Genomic DNA, 20,634 nt, shown 5'->3' with positions numbered 1-20,634 from the left:
TGCTGCTCAGTGTGATTAGAAGCAGCTACAAATACCACACAACTCATGCTCACCCCGTACCACTTTCCCAGCCAATTTTCTACAGCGATGCCACAGAGGTGTTACGCAATGTATTTGAGGTGGAAGAGAAGTGGTTTGCAAAAAGGAAGGAGGATTTTAGATGAGATTTGCTTTTGCAAAAGTTCTCACCAATGCTGCCGCCTAATGAGGTAATACTAAGGGATACTAAATCTGCAACGGTGGTGAGACTCAGAAACAGCCCAGATTGATGTAATATGGCAGAGAGAAGTGCAGGATTCATCCTGCAGCAGTCAGCAGATCCTGCTGTGCCAGTATTCAGCTTAAAACCTGGCCACCCGCCACACTGGCTGCGCACAAGGACAGCCACCACCAGCACAGATCAGCAGGGACACTGGGATAACCCAGGGATAGGGACACTCAGACTCGGCCAGCCACCATCGCTACCTTCACCGCCAAAACTCACCCCAAGGCTCAGAGCAGAATCAAGGTTGGTGGTGGGACCTTGAGCTCCCTCCAGGACCAAGAGTTTCTCGGTGAGTGCACGCAGGGAGGAAGGCAGACCCCTCGCTACCAGGCTGATGACAGTACCCACTAGTTGATTCCTCACCTTCCTCTGCTCCATGATGAGTCTAACTTCCCTGAAAGCCATCTCTCACCAGAGCACATCTCTGCTGGCCCCCATCCCCTGCCGTCACGGCAGGCGTCCTTTGCTTCGCCTTCCACAACCTGCTTTTTGCTGGTGGCAAAGCAGCTGCCACCCTTGGAAAGGTCTGCCAAGGCCACATCCACAGCAGCCCCCACCTCCCAGGGGAGAGGGCATCTCTGGAGCCAGAGCGGGACCCTCTGCACCCAGGGGCCCATTTTCCCCAGCAAAGTTCAGCCAAGTAAGTCAAGAATTCAAGAATCTTTCTGTTTGGCTCTGGGGCAAGGAGCATCCCGCAGGGCATGTCGTCCCAGGGCATGAGCAGTGCTCCTACCTTTGAACAGACAGGTAGTTTGATAATTAGCAGTCAGGCGTTTACAACGGCCCCAAACCTCGGTTTATCTGGCATTTTTTAGCACCAGCAGCGAAGTCCCTGGCAGTCTCCCAAGGACCCTGGGGCAGCTCACTGAGCCGAAGAGCCACCTCGAGCGAAGATGCCGTCCTGCATCCAGGTTGAATCACGCCCTTTCCGCCAGCCGCTGTGATTTTTCCTAATCTCAGTGGATTTCCAATTTCCTGTCAGTTGCTGTGAATCACCTCTGCCACCACCGACGTTTTTTCGGGTGGATCAACACAGAAGTTTCTTATCAGAAACCAGAAATGCTGTAATAATGACTTTCACGGGGCTCCTGGCCCTGCCTGCCAGGGAACCTGACAGAGGGCAAACCGGTCGTCCTAAGCTGCCACAGCCTTAACAAAAAGGTCAGAAAATCACTGGAGAATCCACGGAGAAGCCGAAGACCCCCGGGGAATCGTGGCGAGCAGGGTGCGGGGATGTGCCGTGCTGCACCAGCACAGCAGCAGCCCCCGAGCCCGCGCCCAGCAAACCCCCCTGCGCTGCACGGTGTCCCGCAGCCAGGCGATGCCCCGGCCTCACCCCGACCCCCGGAGCCCCCCGACGAGCCCCGCCGCCCCCGGTGCTCGGCGCTGCACAGAGCCGCTCCGCAGCCGCTTTCCCACGCTCCGGCCGGGGAAGGTGCCTCTAGAGGGAGCTGAGCCCTGTCCGGCTCCGCGTCTGCATCTATGGTCTGGGGTTGGGTTTCTTTTCTTTCTTTTTTTTTTTTTTTTCTCTTCTTTTCCCTCCTCCTCCCCGGCCCTGCTCGCTTCCTTTCCCCGCGCCGCGCCGCTGCGCTCCGGGGAGGAGGCAAGAAGGGAGGCGGCGGGGATGGAGCAGCTCCCCGCCGGGATGCGTTAGCTCCCCGGGACACCCCGGCCCGCCTGGTCCCCGCCGGGACGCGGTGAGTAGCGGGGGGGGACCCCCCAGCCTCCCCCGGGACGGGTTATCCTTAATTCGCCGGGCCCGGCCGGGCGGTGCCGCGGCTGCCGTGAGCCGGGGGAGGGATGCACCGGGAGCCCCGGGGTGCCGGCGAGCTCCGGGGGAGCCCGGCAAGGCGGGAGGGGTGGGCAGAGCCGCAGGGCCTCATCCTGCACCGCCCGGTGAAGAAGGTTAAAGTACGCGGTGGTACTCCAGCAAGCTGCGCTCCAGCGTGCGCAGGAGCTGGGCCGGGGCTGAAGGGACTCGCTCTGGGCTGAGGGTTGCCCCAAAGAGGGAATATCGCCTCTTTTAACAATATTTCCCCCAGCTGGGTTTCTTCCCCCCTGGCGAGGCCGCGGCGGTGACAGCCACACCCGGCATCCCCGTGCCAGCGCTCGGCGTAGGGGTTCGGGGGGGGCAGGATTGTGCGAGCTGTCGGTGGGATGCGTCGTGCCACGCTGAGGACTGGGGTGACATCCGTTTCGCCCCGCTTTGGGCTGTGACCTCAGACATGAGCATGGCATGTGTGGCTTTGCAGGCTTGCCTGCGCGGCTGCCTGCACGGCTGCCTGCACGGCTTCCCACCCTGCAGCGCCGGGGACCTCTGGGACGTGGGTGCACGGGGTTGTGGGGGAACCCTGGCTGCAATGTCTGCATCTGCTGGGGCTCGTGGGCCGGCTGGACCCTGGTGCCACGCTGGGTGGGTAAACACCGAACTGGGCGAACTCACCTGTTTGCTCTTCTAGGCCAGGCTGGGAGGAGTGGGGCTGATTCTGCGCTGTCCGTGCAGGGATGGGAGCAGGGCGCAGGAGTCCTGGGGGGTCGCTGTCAGGGAGAGGGTTAGCTGCCCTGCACGCCACATGGTGGAATCACTTCCATGCCCGGGCCCAGGGCCTGTGCAATGCTCTTCCCAGAGGATGCTCCACGCATTTCCTGGAACAGGATCTTCATAACTTGTTGGGGGCTGAGGCCAGAGCCCCAGAAGCAGGCTTGTTCATTGGGGTTATGGCTGCTCCTGCAGATCCTCTCCCCTCCTGCAGTTTGCAATTCTGCCTCCTTCTCTGGGCCAGTCCCACCATCTTCCCTGCACCCAGGCACCTTCCTTTGGAGACGAGTTGGGAGAAGTGGTGAGCACGTCAGGAGAGCAGACAGGAAATATGTCAGAGACCTTTAAGGAAAGAAGATGAGGGTGAACTGAGAAACAGTTGAGGCAAAGGTCTTTGTTTTTATAGTGAAGAATGGCAGGTTTCAGGAAGGCTGATTCTTTGCATGGCACGTGCTCATTTATAAAGATGACTCCTGTGCCATCGTGGAGGGGTTGCTAAATCCATATCCTGGGTGCTGCCTGCAGCTTTTAACCCTCTGCAGCCTCCTACAAGAGCAAAAAATCAGGGTGGAGCTGAATATTTTAGCAGTTGTTGAGAATTAGACACTGTTCCCAGTAACCTGCAGCTTCCCTCAAACCCTCTGTTGAGCCCTGTCTCGAGTCCCAGAGAGCCTTCACTTTCTGCAGCCTTGGGCTGTCTGTAAGTGTACGGGTGTCGTGTCCTCCTTCACGCCGCTCCCTGCTCTCCTCCAGCACGGTATTCTCATAAAACAGGGGGAACGGGGCAAATCAAAGGGGCAAATCGAAGGGGCTGGGAAGCAGAAGGAATGTGGGCGGCAGCACTCTCGATACTGGAGAGGTTGGGCTGAGGCATTTTGACCCCCAGCAGAGGCTGGCAGTGAGATATCTTGGGTGTTCACTCGCTTTGCTGGAGCGGGAGTTTAGGGTCCTCCCCAGGGAGCAGGTTGGGGGCCGGCAGCGTGCTGACGGGGACATAGCTGCCGGTCCCAGATGCGTGTGCGTGCGAAAGGGCTGCAGTGTCTGTGTTGCAAGAGAAGAAAGCGCTGCAAGAAACTATCTTGAGAAGGAAACTGAAAATGAAAGTTCCTCTTAAGTGATGGCCACAGTCGCAGCCTGCCGCTTCCTAAGAGTTTGGCAGACAGCACGCGTGAAGAATCACGAGTCAGCTGCTTCTCGGGCACTGGCCTCCTGCGCCGACCAGCCATCCTTCATAGTGAGCAGTCAGGTCTGCAGCAGAAGTTCCCCGTTTCTCGTGGCTGAGGTCTGGTCAGAGGCAGTGGGTTGATGCGAAACACAACCGGTTGCACCTATAGGCCAAACTGTAAAAGCTCCCGAGGCGGCTGAACTCTTGGGCTGGATGCGTCCACATCCTACCCAGGGTTCAGTACAGCCTTGGGTTACAGCAGCGTTACGGCAGAAATTCATACTGCTTCGGTTACCCACGAACTCCAGAGAGCTGCGGTGAGTCTGGTCTTGCTTCCCCTTGAAAGGCACCGAGGCCTTCCTATGCAGGGCGGGATGCAGCTGTAGGCTTGCTAAGCGCCCGAGGAGGGGCTGTGGGTGTCTGTGGAGGAGGGGACGGCGGCACGTGCATCCGCTCCCAGCACTCCCTGAGCTCTCTGCACCGCGTCCCAGAGCAGAGAAGAGCGAGGAGAGGAGCAGCTCTGGAGCCCGGGTCTCGGCTGATCTAGGCAAGTGGGAGCCAGCTCTCTTCCCAGCTTTACCCTCGGTCCCCACTGCTGATCCTCATGGCGTTTGCAGCTTTTCCTTGGATGGAGATGTTTGAGGTTGGGGAGGAAAAGGGAAATCCTGTCCTCGGAGGTGCGTAGGAAAAAACAGCATCTCCATCTGTGTGTCACTACGCTCAGGCTCCCCGAGTGCAGCTATGCAAATACACGATGGCTTTCTAGGCCAGGCTGATAAACTTTGCATTTCCAGGCCCCCATCCTCACCTCGACTGCAGGCTGTACTTCGTATTACTGCTTCTGGTCTAATTTTTTTTTTAATTCTGAACATTCTCTTCAGTGTGAGGTTGTAAGCTTGGACCATGTGTTGCACTTCTAATTTTGACGTAGGTGGTTATTTATCCATAACCAGCGCTTTTTAAAATGTCTGCCCAGGATATAATTTAAACTTCTGGGTGTCGATGTGTCTTCATGAATTTAGACCTGGTGCAAATCAGAAAACCCACCGGTTTAGCCCTGTAGAAGCCTGGCCTGGGAACATGTACTGACATGCCAAACGCCAGGCTAGGAGCTGCAGTGATCTCTCTAACCCTCACGGTAACTGCGCGGCCACACTTCCTTCTCTGCAAAAACCGAGGGGTGAGGTGAGCGCGACGAGCAGAAGGCTAAAGGAGCTGCGATGAGCCCTAACCCACAGGTCTGGCTTTAGGATAGCTGTGACGTTCAGCAGTACGAGCTGTGCGCTTGGCTCTCATTTATTCCGAGAGGAGCTCAGAAGACATAAAGAACAGGGGGAATTAGAGCCTCTGGATGTAGGAAAACAGAGACCTCCTCTCCTGTAGAAGTTGTGAAGACAAGTCGGAGGTGCTTGCCGGCAGAAATCGGCACCGGCGCCGCAGCTCCGCGCGGGAGCCACGGCAGCTCGCTGTGGTCGCGGGCTGGTTTGCTCCTGCCGCACTTTGAACCGTCGTGGTTGCAGGTCGGTTTGCAGCGTTTCGGGCAGCAGCGGAGCCCCGTGGCTCAGCTCCCAGACACGTTCTCCGGGTGCAGCCGGGGAGTCGTTAGAGCCCTTTGCGTTGTGATTTCTGCTTTCATCCCAGCGTGCAGCCGCTGCAGATGCTGCTGTTGCCTGGGCTGAGTAAGAGCCGGTGCAGCCCGTGGCCCTGGCTGCACGGGTCAGAGGATGCTGGGAGGGTTCCAGGAAGGCTGGGGAGGTGGTGGAGTGGAGTAGGGAGTTGGGCGACTTCCCTCTGCTGGCACAGGAGACTTCCCTCCTGTAAACGCGTTACTCAGAAGTCAGGAAGAGAGGAGAAATCTAGCCAAGGGACTTGGTGTGGCTAGGAATCAGGGAGCGAGTGTGCCGGGAAGGGAGGAGCCAGGTCTCTGGCAGAGATAAAAGCAGGTAGTGTTGCTCCTCTGAGCTCTTGGCTCAGCCAGAGGGGCTTCCGAAGGCTGGCCTGGGAGGTATGTGAGGGAGCAAGGGGCTGCGAGGCTCCCGTGTCCCTGCTGCCTGCCCAAAACCTGGTTCACTCGCTGTCTCTCCTCGCTCCAGGTAAAGCTGATACTCCCAAGCATCTTTCTGCCATGGCCTCAGGGAACGACGGTGACCCGCCGAGGGCCCAGGGACGCCGGGGAAGCAATGGGCGCCGGCTGTCGCAAGAGCTCAATTCAGGTAAAAAGGTTGCTGTGATATTCAGGGGAGGAAGCATTTTCAACCCATTCTTTTCTTTTTTCTTCCCCCCCCCCCCCCCCCGCTGTGTTTCTTTGAAAAGATGTTTTTTTCATACTTCCAGGGCCCTTTGCAAGACTGGGATAACAAATCAGCTCCATAAAACTGAACTGAACTGGGAGAGCACATGTTGAGTGCTTTCGGGAGATGCTCGGCACTGGAGTAGTGTGGTGGGCAGCAAGGGGGGCTTGAAAGGCACAGAGCAAATAGTGTGCAGGGACCTGCCGGGGGGCACAGACGTTGGGGCGCGGGGCAGATCGCCCCGGCTGGCTGCGAGGTGTACGACTGGTGCCTGGTGTCATTTACTTTCCCTTCCCTAAGCACGAGAGAGCAAAAGGTGCTCGATGTTTAAAAGACACACAGAAACACGCTGAGCAGCGCCTGGTCTCAGGCAGCTGGTTTCAGTCTTGCTGCGTCGGCTGCAGGATGCAGTCAGGTCTCTGGTGTGCCCCGGCATCGCAGCGATGAAAAGTTACGGTCACCGACATTCAGAAGCGGGTCAGTCCGTTTCTCGTGTGTGCCGAGCCCAGCAGACTGTGTAATTGTGTTTCACACTAATGGGTGAAACTGGGAACGGGGCCGAACGGAACCCAGGAGAAACCTCAGCTCCCGTTTCATCCCAAAATGGTAAAATGCCGCTGCACAGAAAGCTGTTAAACACAGGTGACTTCTTAGCCTGTTTTGCAGGTGGACTTGTAAATAAGGCTGAGTCACCGCAGCTCTGTCATTAATGGAGATTAGAAGTTATACCTAACTGTTTCTGTGTTTGAGCTCAGATCCAGCTCACAGCTGTTTTATTAGTCTGATAATGTTATTTATACTCTGGTATTGCCTGGACTCCTCTCCGTCTCGGAGGACCATCCATGCTAGATCCTGCATGAATACAGTGGAAGAAAAAATACCCTATCCTTCCCTTACCAAAGTCTACAAGGTATGAAAATAAATAAATAAGAGCAGTTGTTTATGTATGCTGATTTCCTGTTGAGGCCAATGAGATGCTGATGTGAAAACCAGTGAGAGGATCGGGCCCTGAACTCTAACCACACTGTTTTACAGTCACGCTTCCTGTACGCTTGCAAACATTTACTGGCAGTACTGGCATCCCTCTGCTTCCCAAAACTCAGGGGGGTCCGTCTGGAATTTGGAGGTGGGATCTCTGCACTCCTCTTAGGCAGAGATCTCGCGGGCTCCGGTGGAAGCAGAACCGTGCAGCTTCCACCACCGCGTGCTATGGGATGAGGGGACAGAAGGCGGCAGCTTTCATCAAGAGGTGTTAAGCCTGGCTTTCATCTGGGGCTCGCTTGCTCTGTTTATCTTTGGATGCAGTAGGGAGTGAAGATTTATCTGCTGCTCAAGGGTTTGCTTGAGCATCGTTCTGAGCCCTTCTTCTGCCAGCTGCTGCTTAGGGCATGGCCAAGATGCTGCTGCTTCCTTCTAGTCCGGGTGGCAATTTGCACTTCTGGTGGGTTTAGGGATTTGGAGTATGAAGCTCCTGAAGTACAGACTGATGAAGAGGAGAAAATTAACCTTGCCATCCTTCAGGTCTCATCTGTAACATGGGGGTGGCAGTGCCTCCCTGTTCAGCCGTGCTGCCAGGGCACGCGCACAGCTCCCGGAATGGTCTGGGTAATTACATCAAGTCTGAGATCTGTGGGACAAGCCGTGGACGTGGCTGTCCTCACGCTTGCAGGTGACCGTGCCAAATGCAGCTCAGCCCCCGCCACTGCAGAGGGCCTGGCCCACGGGGTGAAAATATTGTTTCTGTGGTCACAGCTCCTGTGTGAACCACGTTAGTGGAATCATAGAATCATAGAATGGTTTGAATTCCCAAAGAGTCCCAAAACACAGAATCCCGAAGCGCTTTGTTAACAAAGGTGATATATTGCTATATCCACCTGTTACCTAGGGAAAGGGAGGGAGCTTTGGTGCCGGTCTCTGCAGGGACGTCAGGGTTGTGCCTGGAAAGCCCAGCCACCCTGACTCACCGTTTGCGGTGCTGGACTGGCAACTGCTCTCTTCCTCAGATTGCCTGGGCTTTGTCATCCGTCTGTGTGTGTGTGTAACACTCACGTAGCACACCTGGAGAGGTGTGAGGTTTGGTCCTTGGTTGTTTATCTTAGCTCTGGACTTGACGTTGCATGCGAAACAAGTCATGAACTGATAAATAGTTGCTTAGGGACGTTAGTCATGCGTCTGTGAGCATCTCCGTGTCTTTATTGCCAAAGACCACCTACAAAATGAGTAGGAAAAATGTGAGCTGCCTGTTTAAGCCTGGGTTCTCATACATTCTGTAGAGGGACCAAAACCATTTACACATACTGTTCTCTTGTCTGGTGCCCATGCAGTTCCTATCTCCAGCACAGACACGGTGTATTGGACTTCCCATTGAACTGCACCTCCCCTCAGTATGTGGTTTCCTCTTTTAAAAGAAAAACAAGTCATCCTTCTGATGGCTGTGCTGGGAAATAACTCTGCTATGGAATTGCCTTGTGACTCCTTTGTGCTGGCCTGCAAAGGAGTTTTTCTTTTATGAAAAACTTGATGGGGCAGAGGGAGATACCCACCCATCTCGGGCATCCCGCCGAGCACTGGCCCAGCCTCCCTGAGCAGTTCAGTAGTTTAGCGAACGTGGGACAGGTCTCAGCTTGGGCAGCAAAGTACCAGAGCAAAACCTTGCTGCAGCCCCCAGCCCCTGCTGCAAGCCCGTGCCTCTGGGAGTGATGGTGGGGCACCACTGGGCATAGGAGTTAAAGCGGGTGTCCTGAGTCCAGTGCAGCATCTGGCCAGGGAATCTCCCTTATCGACACGATTTTCTGTCTTAAAACCAAGGGTGTTTGCCCGTTAGCTCTGCAGGGAGGCTGTCTGAGAACATTGCTCCTCTTTTGGGTGGGAAGATACTTGTTCTAAAGAGCGGGACGAGGGGAAGGGCTTTGTGCTGTGCAGTTGCCTCTGGGGAAGGCAGTTGTCCATTTACCTCTCTGGAAGCTCTGCTCTAGGTGTGAGCTGTGCAGGGTTATGCCGGCGTGATGCAGTGTCGGGTTGATCAGCCTTTGATCCTGGATGGCAGTGCTGTTGGCAGGTGACAGGTTTCACAAGGTGCTGCCTTGCCCGGTGGAAGCCAACCCACATCCATCAGCGCAAACGCTGCTCATCCCACACTTGAATTGCAACTGCCATGAGGTGGAGTTGAGCTTCCCCCGGAGGCAGAAATCTTGGTTCCCCAGAGCTGTCTTCTCGCTTTGGATCCCATTGCTGTTTCCAGGCTGTTTCTCCCTCTGTGCGAACAGATGCACCTCTCAGCGTAGGTACTGCCTGTCTCCGGAGCTGGAAAGGGATGCTGCCACGGGATCTTGCACAGAAATGCAGATGTTGCAAGTTTGAGACTGGCTGGGGTCCGGCCAGTGTTGTCTGTGGTGTGGATCCAGGCAAGAGGCTGTTGTTGGGGCAGGTCTGGTCTGGATGCCGAGAGTGTGCTGGGACCGAGGACGACGGTCGCTGCTCCGTGAAGCAGAAGCAGAGCAGGTCCTCCCTTGCAGTGTGGGGGTTCACAGCAGGTCGTGAGCCCCCTGACACGGCCCCGGTGATCCCACGTGGAGCCCGAAGATCCCAGAGGAGCTCCAAAGCACTCTCTCCCTCTCTGCTGCTGGTACGGGGAGTCCACAAGGCAAATCTTGATCCAGATCCTCTTCCTTTGAGTGGGAGAGACGCAGAGATGGTCCCAGTGGATGCTGTGGGTTAGCACCTGGGGGAAAAACATGTGTGTTCTCCTGTCCTCGTGTTACTAAAACCAGCGCTTGGGATAATGAAAACCAGGGATTTTTGGTACGCTTATTTCCTCTTTTGTTCTCGCAGCGTGTTTACCCTGCCTCTCACTGAAACTGTGAGTCAGTCGGTTTCGTTTTCTGGCTCTCGGCGGAGCGGTCACCGGCTCTGCTGGCTCCTCCGAGGTGGGATTTGTTTACCGCCAAATAAACCCGTTCCTGCAAAACAAAAAACAGTCCCCTGCAAACACAGCGAGTAGGGCTTGTCATTTCCATTCAGCTTTATTTATTTACCCAACCTGAACTTGGTGTAACCAGCGTCTGCACAACAGGTCCTCTCCCTTCCCCACACCCCATCCGGGGCTGGGCCCATCTCCCCAGAGCCGCATGTGGGCCATGTAGATGCGACCAGGCGGAAAAACTCTGCGATGAGTGGCACGGCATGTTTTGGAGACTTGGAGACAGGGTTTTACGGAACAGTGTTGCCAGTATCTGCGAAACCAGGTCCTCACATCCCAGCTCTGCGATATTGCTCAGGGAGGAGCATTTCTGCATTGGAAATTCCAGTGGCCAGAGAACTGCATGGCCAGTCTGGCGGGTGGATATACTGGGATGCTGGGAGAGGATTTTAGCTGGGTTGGCTGCAGTGAGCTGCACTGCTGCTAGACAGAGTTGATGGTGGAGATGTGCCGATCTGCTGCGTGTCACCAGCAAGCCTTGCAGGACGATCACCTAAAGCCGCGGGTCTGCAGGGTCCTGCACTTCTGACGTCCCCCCAGGTAGCTCATTTGCCTGGGCTTTGCACCTCGTTTAATGTCTGAGAATCTCCACGCTGAATGGTGATACCCTGTCAAAGCAGCAGGGCTCTGACCCGTCCGTACCATTTCTACCCGCTACAAATTTTGCATCTTAGAAAAGAAACCGGGAAGAGCTGTGTAACCGGGACCTTAGGGCCAGCTGCCCCCCGAGCCCTGCAGGGTGGCTTAGCTGGGCTGCCGGCCGCCTGGGAACCTGTGCTCTAGCCCAGATTGCTTCTCGAGCCAGCCGAAACCGAGCTCTAATCAAGGACATCCCGTGACAGGCCGGGTACTTTCCCCAGGAGCAATGCAAGGCGTGTGATAAGGTATCAGTCACCATGATACCTGGGGGACTGAAACGCCTCGCCGGGGGCTCCCTGCTCCGGAGGGGGCAGGTCCCGGCCGTGTCCAGACCCTTGCTGTTCCCCGAGCAGCGTGGGGATGGGGGACACGTGTGCAGATCTCGAGCTCGAGCCATTTGCAGACAAGCGTACGCCGGTTGTTTCTGACTCATTTCCTGCTCACGCGGAGCCGGGTCGGTTTTCGCGCGCTGTCGGGGCCGGGTGACGGTACTGCATGGGTGCATTCCCCCGCTGAACCCTGAGTACCTGGCATGCCGAGCCCTGCTTGTTTATGAGGAAGGAAGCCGTGGCACCCAAACCCAGCCTCAGCTCACCGCCGCAGTAGCCCCGGCTCGTCCCCTGCCCGGCTGCTCGCTGTGCAATGGGCTTATTGCTCCCACGGGTGTTTGCTAGCAAAGCAGGGGATTTGGGTGTCTGCTCTCACGCAGTGGCAATGGGTGTGCTGGAGCAGGCATTCAGTTCAAGCTTATCACCTGGCTGTTTATCCGCTTTCAAGCGCAGGATGGGGAGTCACCAGTCTGGGTTACGGTTTATGAGTTATTCAAAAGCTCTTCTCCTTTCTGTTCCTGTCAGCAGCCCGTGCAGAAGTTGCAAACCCTGCCCTGGCTCTGCCGCTGCCGGGCTGATGGGTGTGTGTGAGACCAGTGATGTGTGATTGAATCAGCAAGGAATTACACTAAAATGACCAATTTAACTTTTGCTCGCCACATCATTGCTGATGCCACGCAAGGGCACGATCGTTGGGGACAATGAAAAACAAGATTGCTCGCTGAGGGTTGATGGGCAGCGCTAGCTGGAGCTTTGCCTCCACTTTGGGTTTGGATCTGAGATTCCTGAACTCATTTGTGCTGAGCAGTGCCCTTATCAAGAGGTAAGGGAGCTGCCAAGCACAAGCACTTGAACATCTGGTTTGCGTTGTGACAGTCCTGTACCTGTCTCTTGCCAACAAGAGGTTCCAAAGGTGGGCCTCTGCACCTAAGAACGAACACTGGCTTCAAAATTAGTTCTCTGAGAACTAATTTACATTGGATTCTTTTTGTTTTACTGCGAAAGGCCAGTGTTAATACAAACAGCACAAATTTAGGCTGAAAATGAGGGAACGGTCTCTGTCCAACTTGGGAAAGCGGGGAGACAATCTTCTCCCTTGACTTTTCTTCCTCTTGTCTCTCGCAGAAGACCAGGTGGCAGAGGAGACGGAGGAGGTGTTTCGGAGCTATGCCTTCTACCGCTACCAACAGGAGAGAGAGGAGAGAGGGGAGGAAGTGCCCATGGACGCAGAGATTGAGGAGATCCAGCAGGAGGTGGGCAGGTAAAACTCTGATACCAACCACGTGCACGTCCCTCAACCCCATCCCAAGCCAGGCTCCATTACAGACCCATCCCTTGGTCCTGCTTACTGGTCTTGCTGGGACGGCAGACCCATCCATAATGCCGTCTTCCCTCTGGGCAGCACCGGGAGCCTGGTGGGAAGGCGCCTGGCCATCATCGGTGACGACATTAACGAGCGGTACGACGCGGAGTTTCGCTACATGCTGAAATCCTTGCAGCCCACCAAGGATAATGCCTACGAGTACTTCACCAGGATAGCCTCCAGGTAAGGCCACCGGCACCCTCGGCGTGGGCAGGATGCCTTCTCCTGGAGGAGAACAGGGAAGGAAAGGTCAGGCAGGGTGCACTGCAGTCGGCGAAGCCCTGGCCCCCGCCCCGGAGCAGCCCCGGCACACAGACCCTGTCCGGTCAAGCTTCACCCACTGTCTCTGGGTTGAGCTTCCAGCAAGCTCATCGTGATGGTTCCTGTGTTTTCTGCCTGTCTGCTCTTGCTCCTGCACACTGTCTGGACAGTCTTCAGGTGACAATCATCTCAGTCCTTGCACAAGCTGACCGCGCTCAGAAAGTCTGGGGGACGTGCCTGGGAAGCGTGGCCCGTGCAAATGTCCCAGGTCCCGTTCAGGGGTACGACCCTGCTGCCGGTCCCGCTGCCGCTTGCTTGGTAGCTGGGAAGTCCCGATGGGTCGGGAGGCACAAAGCAAACACAGCTGCGGGCTGCGGGGAGGGGCAGGAACTCGCTGCCCTTGGTGTGGCCCACAAGGAACAGGATCAGACCAACTCTGGATGCGGGATGCTCTGGAGACCCGCAGCCACCTCGTGCAGGCGATGCGCGCCCAGCCCTCCCACTCCAAGCACAGCAACAGGGTGAAGAGCAAAGGCAAATATCCGGACAACTCATTGCCCTGACGGCCTGAGGTACAGGCTTGGATCGAGGTGGCCGTCAGGGGGTTCAGTCCTCACCCCTCTCTGTCTGTGGGGAAAGCGAGATGCTATGCACGTTAAATGATTTGCCCAGGGTCATGCAGAAGACCTCTGGCAGAGCCAGGAGAGAAGCCGGGGTCTCTGGGTTTCCAGGTCCCAGGCTCCCGTCGCTCCTCCGAGCGCGCCTGGCTCCGGCGCAGCCGCGTCCCCGTGCACCCTCCGCTCGGTGTTTGTTGTCTAACTGCTCTCTTCTGTCCTTTTCCTGCTCCCCTGTCCTTGGGAAGCCATGCTGCGCTGTTTTCACCGCTTTGCCAGCCTGAGGCGGTTAACGCACCGCAAACAGGTAAATTAACCTCTGTCCCTCTCTTTGTGCTACCTGTTCTGCTGTTGTTCCTTCCCGGGCTCCAACTTCCCTCTCCCTCTGCGGCCGGCACGGTGGCAGCTCCAGGCCAAGGCTCTGCAGAGAAGACAGTTCCCTTCGGCTGTGCAGTCAGGGACCGCCAGGAACAGGGCACGAGATTAAAAACACAGGGGCTGAGTCTACTCTTGTAAAACTTTTTTTGTCCTTTTTTTCCCTTCTTGCTTGTCTTGCTGGAAACCAGGAAAAACACCTTCAAAACCCGGTCTAGATAAATCAGTGCCAAACGTGCCCACAGTGATGCAGTTTGTGCCCAAACCCTGGATCGGGAGCAGTAGGCATCGAGCAGGCACATTTCGGAGCCGCCCCCCAGCCCTTGGGAGTGTCAGTGTAAGGCAAGATCAGATCAGGGTTTGGTCAAGAGGGGTTTTTCTATGCAGGAAAAGGGGAAATCCCGTTCTAACCTGCTTTGTCCTTAGATATATGTAAACTGCCTTACCTCCAGGCACAAGCGAGGGATGCTTGGGGACAGGTGGGTGGTCGTTCCTGCTCCTGCGTGTAGCAGCTACTGAGCTCGCTGCAGCCTACAGCCTGACGGCTTAAACCACCCCCGGTTCCAGCTTCCCTCGTTTCATACCCTGCCCATGACAACACGTGAACACCCTGCGTTCGGGTGGAGACCTGAGGGCAAGGCAGGCCGGGCAGGAAGGTGGCAGGTCAACCACAGCCACCCCAAAGCTTCCCCTCCGGCAGTTCAGAGCCTGTAGTTGTGTAGACGGGATTTGGAAACTCCTTTTCCCTAGGACATCCCTAACGCACCTGGCTGAGGCAAACAGCAGTTGTGACCAAGACCGCGTTTGTTCTGCTCTGGAAGTGCATCTGGTTATTGGCGGCCGCGTGTCACTTTTAGCCACGAAATCACTACGTTGTCTGTGCGGCTGGGGTGCGCCTCGAGGACTAGTGCAGCATCCCCATCCCTGCTCTGCAACCGGCACTGCTCGAGAGCCCGTGGCCAGGGCAACGCAGGGATGCAGAGAGCAGGGACGTCTGAGCCATGGCACTGACGTAACCAGACCGTCGGCTTCGTTTCAGCTTGTTCGAGAGCGGCATTAACTGGGGCCGGGTGATTGCGCTGCTGGGCTTCGGGTACCACATGGCCATCCATGTCTGCCAGCACGGCATGCCAGGCTTCTTCCGCCGGATCGCCCACTACGTCGCGGAGTTCATGCTCCGGAACCGCATCGCCCAGTGGATCGCCCAGCAGGGAGGATGGGTGAGCCTGCGGGAGCGCGGGGCTGGCCGGGGGGGTCGGGGGCGAGGGGAGGCAGCTGTGCTCCGGCCGGTGGAAGGTGCAGCCAGGGACTATGGCGGTGCTGAGGCTGGCGGGGTCACCCGGGAGCAGGCAGAGCAGCGAGCTGGCCCAGGCAGATCTAACGTGCTCTGGTTATTCTCTGTTTCCCGTTAGGTGGCTGCGCTCGATCTGGACAATGTTTACATGAAGTACATGCTGGTGGTGGTGGCCCTGGTCATGGTGGGGCATTTAGTGGTACGACGCTTCTTCAGGCCCTGACTGACGTGGGGGCAGAGGCTGGGGGGGTCCGGCCAAGCTCTCTCTTGAATCTCTGCTCTGCATTGACGTCTCCCAAGAGAGGGGGGATTCAAGGAACCTCCGAGAGAGGGAGCAGCTTGGACCTGTGACCCTCCCACCACAGGGCCCAAGGTCTCTGCCATCGATGCGGGAGCTATGGAGAGAAGCAATGGCGGGGGGAAGGTTCATCTTTGTTCTTTGTTTTAAGCCTCACTTAGCTGCTGAGCACAGAGCATCGCCGTGACACTCCGAGCGCGCAGCAGTGGGGCAGAACAGGCTCCTCTGGAGTCGAGAGTCCGGGGGAACAAATGTGCTGTTGTAATAATGCGTGCGTGTGTCTGTGTGTGTGTGTGTGTGAGCACATGGGTCTTGTGCACCCCTTGGGGCAGGTGCAGAGCTCCCCGGTTGCTAACGGCTCTAGCCCAGACCATGCCTGCCTGTTGCTGTCTGTGAGTCACTGGAGGGGCAAGCCAGCCTCAGCCCGTGCGGGGCTCGCTTTCACCTTCCCCCCATTCCCGACCACAAGTACTTGAGCCTTCTCTTTCCTTTTAACAAGCATCCCTACCCCTTTCTAAAGAAACACGCTGACTGCCTGTCCTCTGACGATCCACAGCAACATCTGGCAGCGCTGGCAGGCAGGTTTGCGCTGCCGCAGCCTGAACCTGGAGACCTGCAGCTCTCCCATGGCCGAGGCAGGTGCTGGGGTGCAGCCTCCCAGCCCCCTGCGAGCTCAAAGGCAGCACACCAGCAGACCTTGGAAACACCAGCAGGTTTCCAAACACTAAAAAGCTGTGGGGTGCCTAATGGTCGGTGTGGGCAGCCTGCCTGCCTGCCTGCCCTCCCTCCAGTTCCACTGGGGGTTTCCATTCAGTAGGATGCTCGCAAACGAGCAGCCCAGTTGTGACCACTTGGTCTCCGTTGCTCTCAGTGGGAGGTACTGGAGTTGCATCCCATCCCTGCTTCAGCTCTGCGCCTTCTGAGCTCAGCCGGGCAGGATGGTGCAGGCATGCCCTGGTTAAGCCTGCAGTGTTTTGTAGCTGCCCGGACAGCAGAGCCCAGTCTCTTCTGGGCACCGTGTCTTTGGGAAGTGACTTAACCTCGTTCGGGTCCTCACTAATGCTTGGGCGTGACTTTTGGGGGAGGGAGGGAAGCAGGCTCCGCTCTCCCATCCCAAATCTTTCAGACTTTTGCGAAATAGGGGGAGAGTCCCAGTGTGGACTGCGTGGTTTAGCTGTGTTCTTTTTACTCCAGGTGACTCTGTAAGGCTTGAAACTGTGACTGGCCCTGTCTGAGCCAAACTCACCCTATTCCAGCATCACCCATGTCCTAGAGCAGGTCAGCCAGCTGGAGGAGGGAGCCAGAGGGACCTCGGAGGTAGGAAATGAGCAGTGGTCCTGTGTCTGGGCTCCTCTCCTAATGCAGACAGAGCCCTTCTGGGCTGGAGCCCGAGACAACGGGAGTGGCAGTATCGTAGCCCTAAGGGGGCTGAGCCCTCCTGCCCTCTGGGGTCTGTCCACGATGGCTGGAGCAAGGAACTTGCCTGGTAAAAAGCAAAAACGGGCTGGGTGACCACAGCTGACAGTGCTCTGACTCACCCCTGCGGCACGGGGATCGCCAAACCGGGGCAGAGCGCGGCTCGCCTGCAGCCCTGCCCCGTGTCACCTTCTGCAGCGACCACCGTGAGAGCCCGAGGGGGTCGGGGAGATCTGGAGAGCAGCTCGTCTGCCCCGCTGTAACAAAGGCGTTCCTGACAGACAGCTCTCTGACCTGTTTTTAAACCCCTCCAGTATTGCCACCCCGTATCACTGATTCCTACCTTAATCCTTACCTTCAGATAGAGGTTTTTGCCTCGATGCTATCCCTTGTTGCAGTTCGAGCTTGTTACTACAGGTCCTGTCCAAGCACAGACACAGGATACCTTATATCCTTTCTCCTTGCGGCTGCAGGGGCTTAGCAGGACCAGCCATCATTTTATAACACTTACGTCCCTCATGTTCCTGCTTCTTTTAACAGAAGACAAGCAAACTTTTCAGCCTGTTTCCATATCAGGGTCTTTCTGTGCTTATCATTTTGACCCTGACCGTTTCTGCAGTATCCCTTTCCCTGGTGGAGTGCCCTGGACTGTGCTTAATAGAAATACATTAAAATATTTGCTATAATATTCCTCTTCTATATATCTCTGTTTTGGTTGCTTTATTTATCTGTGCTGAGCAGCACAAATCTCCAGGGGATTGCCCATGCTCGGGTTTTGCAGCTGTGCTGACTCGCGTCGAGCAGCTGAACGCCCACCTAGCTCGTTCGTCCCCCTGCAAGTGCGTTTCTTTGCATTTATCCGCACACAACTTCATTGACCATCCTGCCACCTGTTCACCGGTCTTGAGCAGATCTTGCGATTTCCTCGAGATCTCGGGACTCTTCTCTGGCGTGAACCGGTCTAACTGACTTAGTATCATCTGCAGTTTCCCATCCCCACACCTTACCTTCTTTTCTGGGTGAAAACACCACCAGATGGAGCCTTTTTGCCACGATGAAAATGAACTACTAATTGTTATTTTCCTCTTCTCTTAATCAGCCACATTATTGACATGTCACTGTCCCCTAGGCTAGTTGTCTGGTTTGGTCGTGTGTCTAGCAGGACTTTTTCAGAGGACCTTGGAAAGAAAACAGTACATCAGCTTTTATTCACTACTTCACCGACACACTCCCAGAACTCTAACAGTTTGGAGAGAACTTTTGCTTATACAAAAAACCATGCTGCTCGTAATTTATTCTCATCTTCCAGATAAGGTGTTTCACCTTGCAAAGGAAATTCAGCTGTAAGGCCAGCAGAATTTAAATGAAGAACGTTTTTCAGCTTTATGGTAGACGATCAAGCCGTGGTAAAGTCTGTGATACCAGGACAGAGAAGGGAACTTTTAAAATAGGTGCTGTAGCATAGGAAAGTTTCCGTTTTATCCGTTTTCTCAGGGGATTTGCGGGAAGGATTGTCTCAGGATATCAGCGTACGGTCTCACTCTGCTCTCACCTCTCCTAGCCTTCCTGACACTGGTTACCGAGTGGAAAAAAACCCTTGAACTGGGACTGTGAATGGGCAACTGGTCTGTAGTACTGTGTCCTGTCACTGGATGGCAACAGCATCGCAGGCACAGCCACCTGGGTGCTGGCTCCGAGGGCAGAGAGGGGCCGAGCTCCCAGGGAGGGGGGAACCCCCTTCCAGGTCCCCTCTTTGTCCAGGAGCCCTCGGTATCCCTCAGCTGTGGTTTGCACACCCAGAGCCGTGCTCAGACCCACAGCGAAGGCAGGCGTCGCTGGCTCGCATCGCGCTGCTGTTGGGGAAAGCGCGGAGCGATTTGGGGGGCAGGAGCGGGCTACGGCAGGGGTGGGTTTGCTGGTATCAAAGCAGACCAAGGTGAGAAGCTGATGCTCTTTGTAGGGTTGGTGACCCTCTCTAGAGAGCCGCAGCGGGTATCTACCTCGAAGCCCCACTCGGCAGAGTTTGGGCAGGGGGCCTGGACAAGGTGCCACAGGCCACCGCGACTATGCAGAAGGGTTTTGCTCTGGGACTGGCAGTGCCAGGAGCCATTTTTACAGAAAAACTAATCTCTGCTATAGAAGCAACAGCTCCAGATTAAACTACATTCTTAGAATAGCCCAAACTTCCCTCACAGGGCTGAATCAGCCAGTTTTATTCTGCAGGGACGGAGCCCTGATCAACTACAATATTTTTTATCAGTGTAAACTTTGATTAACCCCCAATGCAGTCACACGTTGTACCTTGTACGAAAGCAAGCCCACCCGATGCACGGAGCAGCAGGCTCTCCCTGCTGCCCCCTTCCCAGCCGCTGTGGTGCTCCGGGGGATGACTGCACCCAGGGCTTCGGCTTCTTGTCCTGGTGAGCCAGGGAAACAGGGGTGGGAAGCCCTCAACTGGAAAATGAAGGCAGAAGATGAGGAGAAGGCTCTGCCATGGCTGTTCACAAGGAGAGGATTGTTCACTGAATCATTTGGGCTGGAAGGAAAGTCTTACCCCCACTCAAGTTCTAAATCATTGCAGGGTTTGGTGGAGAACTGCTGAGCAAGCGTGCCGTTTCTCTAGCACCAGAGACCCATTTCCCTTCTCCACCCAGCCCCAGGATCAGATGGGATGGCTTCAGCAGCGCAGTGCCCAGCGAGGGCTGAGCTGCACCCCAGAGGTAGCAAAGAGGGGTGCAGGCTGTCCAGGCAGCCGTGCCAGTCCCCAGGGCTGGAGGAACCGTACGTGGACGCAAGTGAGGGCAGCCGATCGCAGCCTCGCTGGGGGCCCCGAGCTCTGCACCGTGGTGCCTTGTGCCTCTCTCTGCCGGCTCCCTACATACCAGGGGTGCGGGAAGGAAAAGGTGCATTTGGTGAGGATTTCTTTGTGCAAGAGGCTACCCCAGGAGAGGTGTTAATGGAACATAGCCCAGGGAGTCGTCAGACACAAAACTTTCGGTTCAAGCAGAACCATCTGTGTTCGGGAGGGTGGGCAGAAGAATTTCATTCAGAAGGTTTTAATGGGCACATAGCAAAGGGGTGAGAGACTGAAGGATCTCATTTACTGAGCCTATCTGAGAGCATTTGTTACTCCCACCCTCTCCCGGCTCTTTCCTTCTGGATGGAGGAATCTGCCCGAGCTATTATTTTGCTTCTCAGAACCACCTCTCATTCCTCCCACTGCAAGCCAAACCTCGAGCCGTCCCTGCCAAACGCCGGGTGCCGCACGGTTCAGGCTGGCAGGAGAGACCAGTCTCTGTGGTCAGGACTGGTGACAGCCTTCCGTGAAGCTCTGTGTGATGGGTTTTACACATATACTTGAAATCACACTGTATTAATTCTGGTTCTTCCTTGCCTTTTTCCCAGTATCACCACAGCTCCTTCCCCAGCACCTTCTCCCACCCCTCCAGGAAGCCCCAGGTCTCTCCCAGCACTGCCGGACGGGGACGGGGTGTATGATGGAGCAATACAACATGCTTTGCACTGACTCTGGGGGGGAGGCACTGGTAAACACCTTTCTTTTCCAGGGGGAGGAGGAGAGGAAGACCACACATTGTCCCAATAGCAGTAGGGAGATGGGGAACGAGCTCAGCTTTTCCCCAGTGCAGGTCATCTTTAAAATGGCAGAAAAAGGGGTTGTGTGGAACATGGTGGGTTGCTTTTACCTGAAAAAAACATTTCTTTCACAAATACTCTGTTTTTAAAATGATGTAATATATATATATATATGCGTGTGTGTGAAAATAAAAATGGTACATGCAGTGCAA

The 20,634-nt window shown here is 55.8% G+C and overlaps 1 protein-coding gene and 2 long non-coding RNA genes across 4 annotated transcripts in view; 1 reads left to right on the top strand and 2 right to left on the bottom strand.

Annotated features, from left to right (window-relative positions):
* The window catches only part of LOC142605216 (uncharacterized), a 14,644-nt gene extending 8,511 nt beyond the window's left edge, over window positions 1-6,133 (bottom strand). The window contains exons 1-2 of the long non-coding RNA XR_012838944.1: window positions 6,041-6,133; window positions 2,709-3,076 (exon numbers count right to left, since the gene is read on the bottom strand). This is a non-coding gene — a long non-coding RNA (uncharacterized LOC142605216). The remainder of the gene's footprint in view (window positions 1-2,708; window positions 3,077-6,040) is intronic.
* Window positions 6,069-20,634, top strand: BAK1 (BCL2 antagonist/killer 1). 2 transcript variants are annotated; one of them, XM_075776218.1, is made up of 5 exons: window positions 6,069-6,182; window positions 12,333-12,460; window positions 12,610-12,753; window positions 14,860-15,040; window positions 15,233-20,634. In XM_075776218.1, exons 1-5 carry the CDS (start codon window positions 6,150-6,152, stop codon window positions 15,335-15,337), a joined length of 591 nt encoding a protein of 196 aa, XP_075632333.1. In that variant the 5' UTR covers window positions 6,069-6,149; the 3' UTR covers window positions 15,338-20,634. The 2 variants fall into 2 exon arrangements, with proteins under 2 accessions (XP_075632333.1, XP_075632332.1); XM_075776217.1 differs by having other exon boundaries at window positions 12,333-12,468.
* On the bottom strand, window positions 9,861-14,789 carry LOC142605217 (uncharacterized). Its single transcript, XR_012838945.1, has 3 exons — window positions 13,786-14,789; window positions 12,557-12,795; window positions 9,861-10,219 (listed from the first exon to the last, which is right to left on the bottom strand). It is a non-coding gene; the product is annotated as an uncharacterized LOC142605217 (long non-coding RNA).

This window comes from Balearica regulorum, chromosome 25, assembly GCF_011004875.1.
Source record: "Balearica regulorum gibbericeps isolate bBalReg1 chromosome 25, bBalReg1.pri, whole genome shotgun sequence".
Lineage (NCBI taxonomy): Eukaryota > Metazoa > Chordata > Aves > Gruiformes > Gruidae > Balearica > Balearica regulorum.
This window is presented reverse-complemented; position numbering and strand designations above follow the sequence as displayed.

Coding starts and splice junctions, on each gene's coding strand:
- BAK1 (XM_075776217.1), top strand. CDS start 6,095: ATGGCCTCAGGGAACGACGGTGACCCGCCGAGGGCCCAGGGACGCCGG. Junction 6,183..12,332: donor GTCGCAAGAGCTCAATTCAG/GTAAAAAGGTTG, acceptor TGTCTCTCGCAG/AAGACCAGGTGGCAGAGGAG. Junction 12,754..14,859: donor TTCACCAGGATAGCCTCCAG/GTAAGGCCACCG, acceptor GCTTCGTTTCAG/CTTGTTCGAGAGCGGCATTA.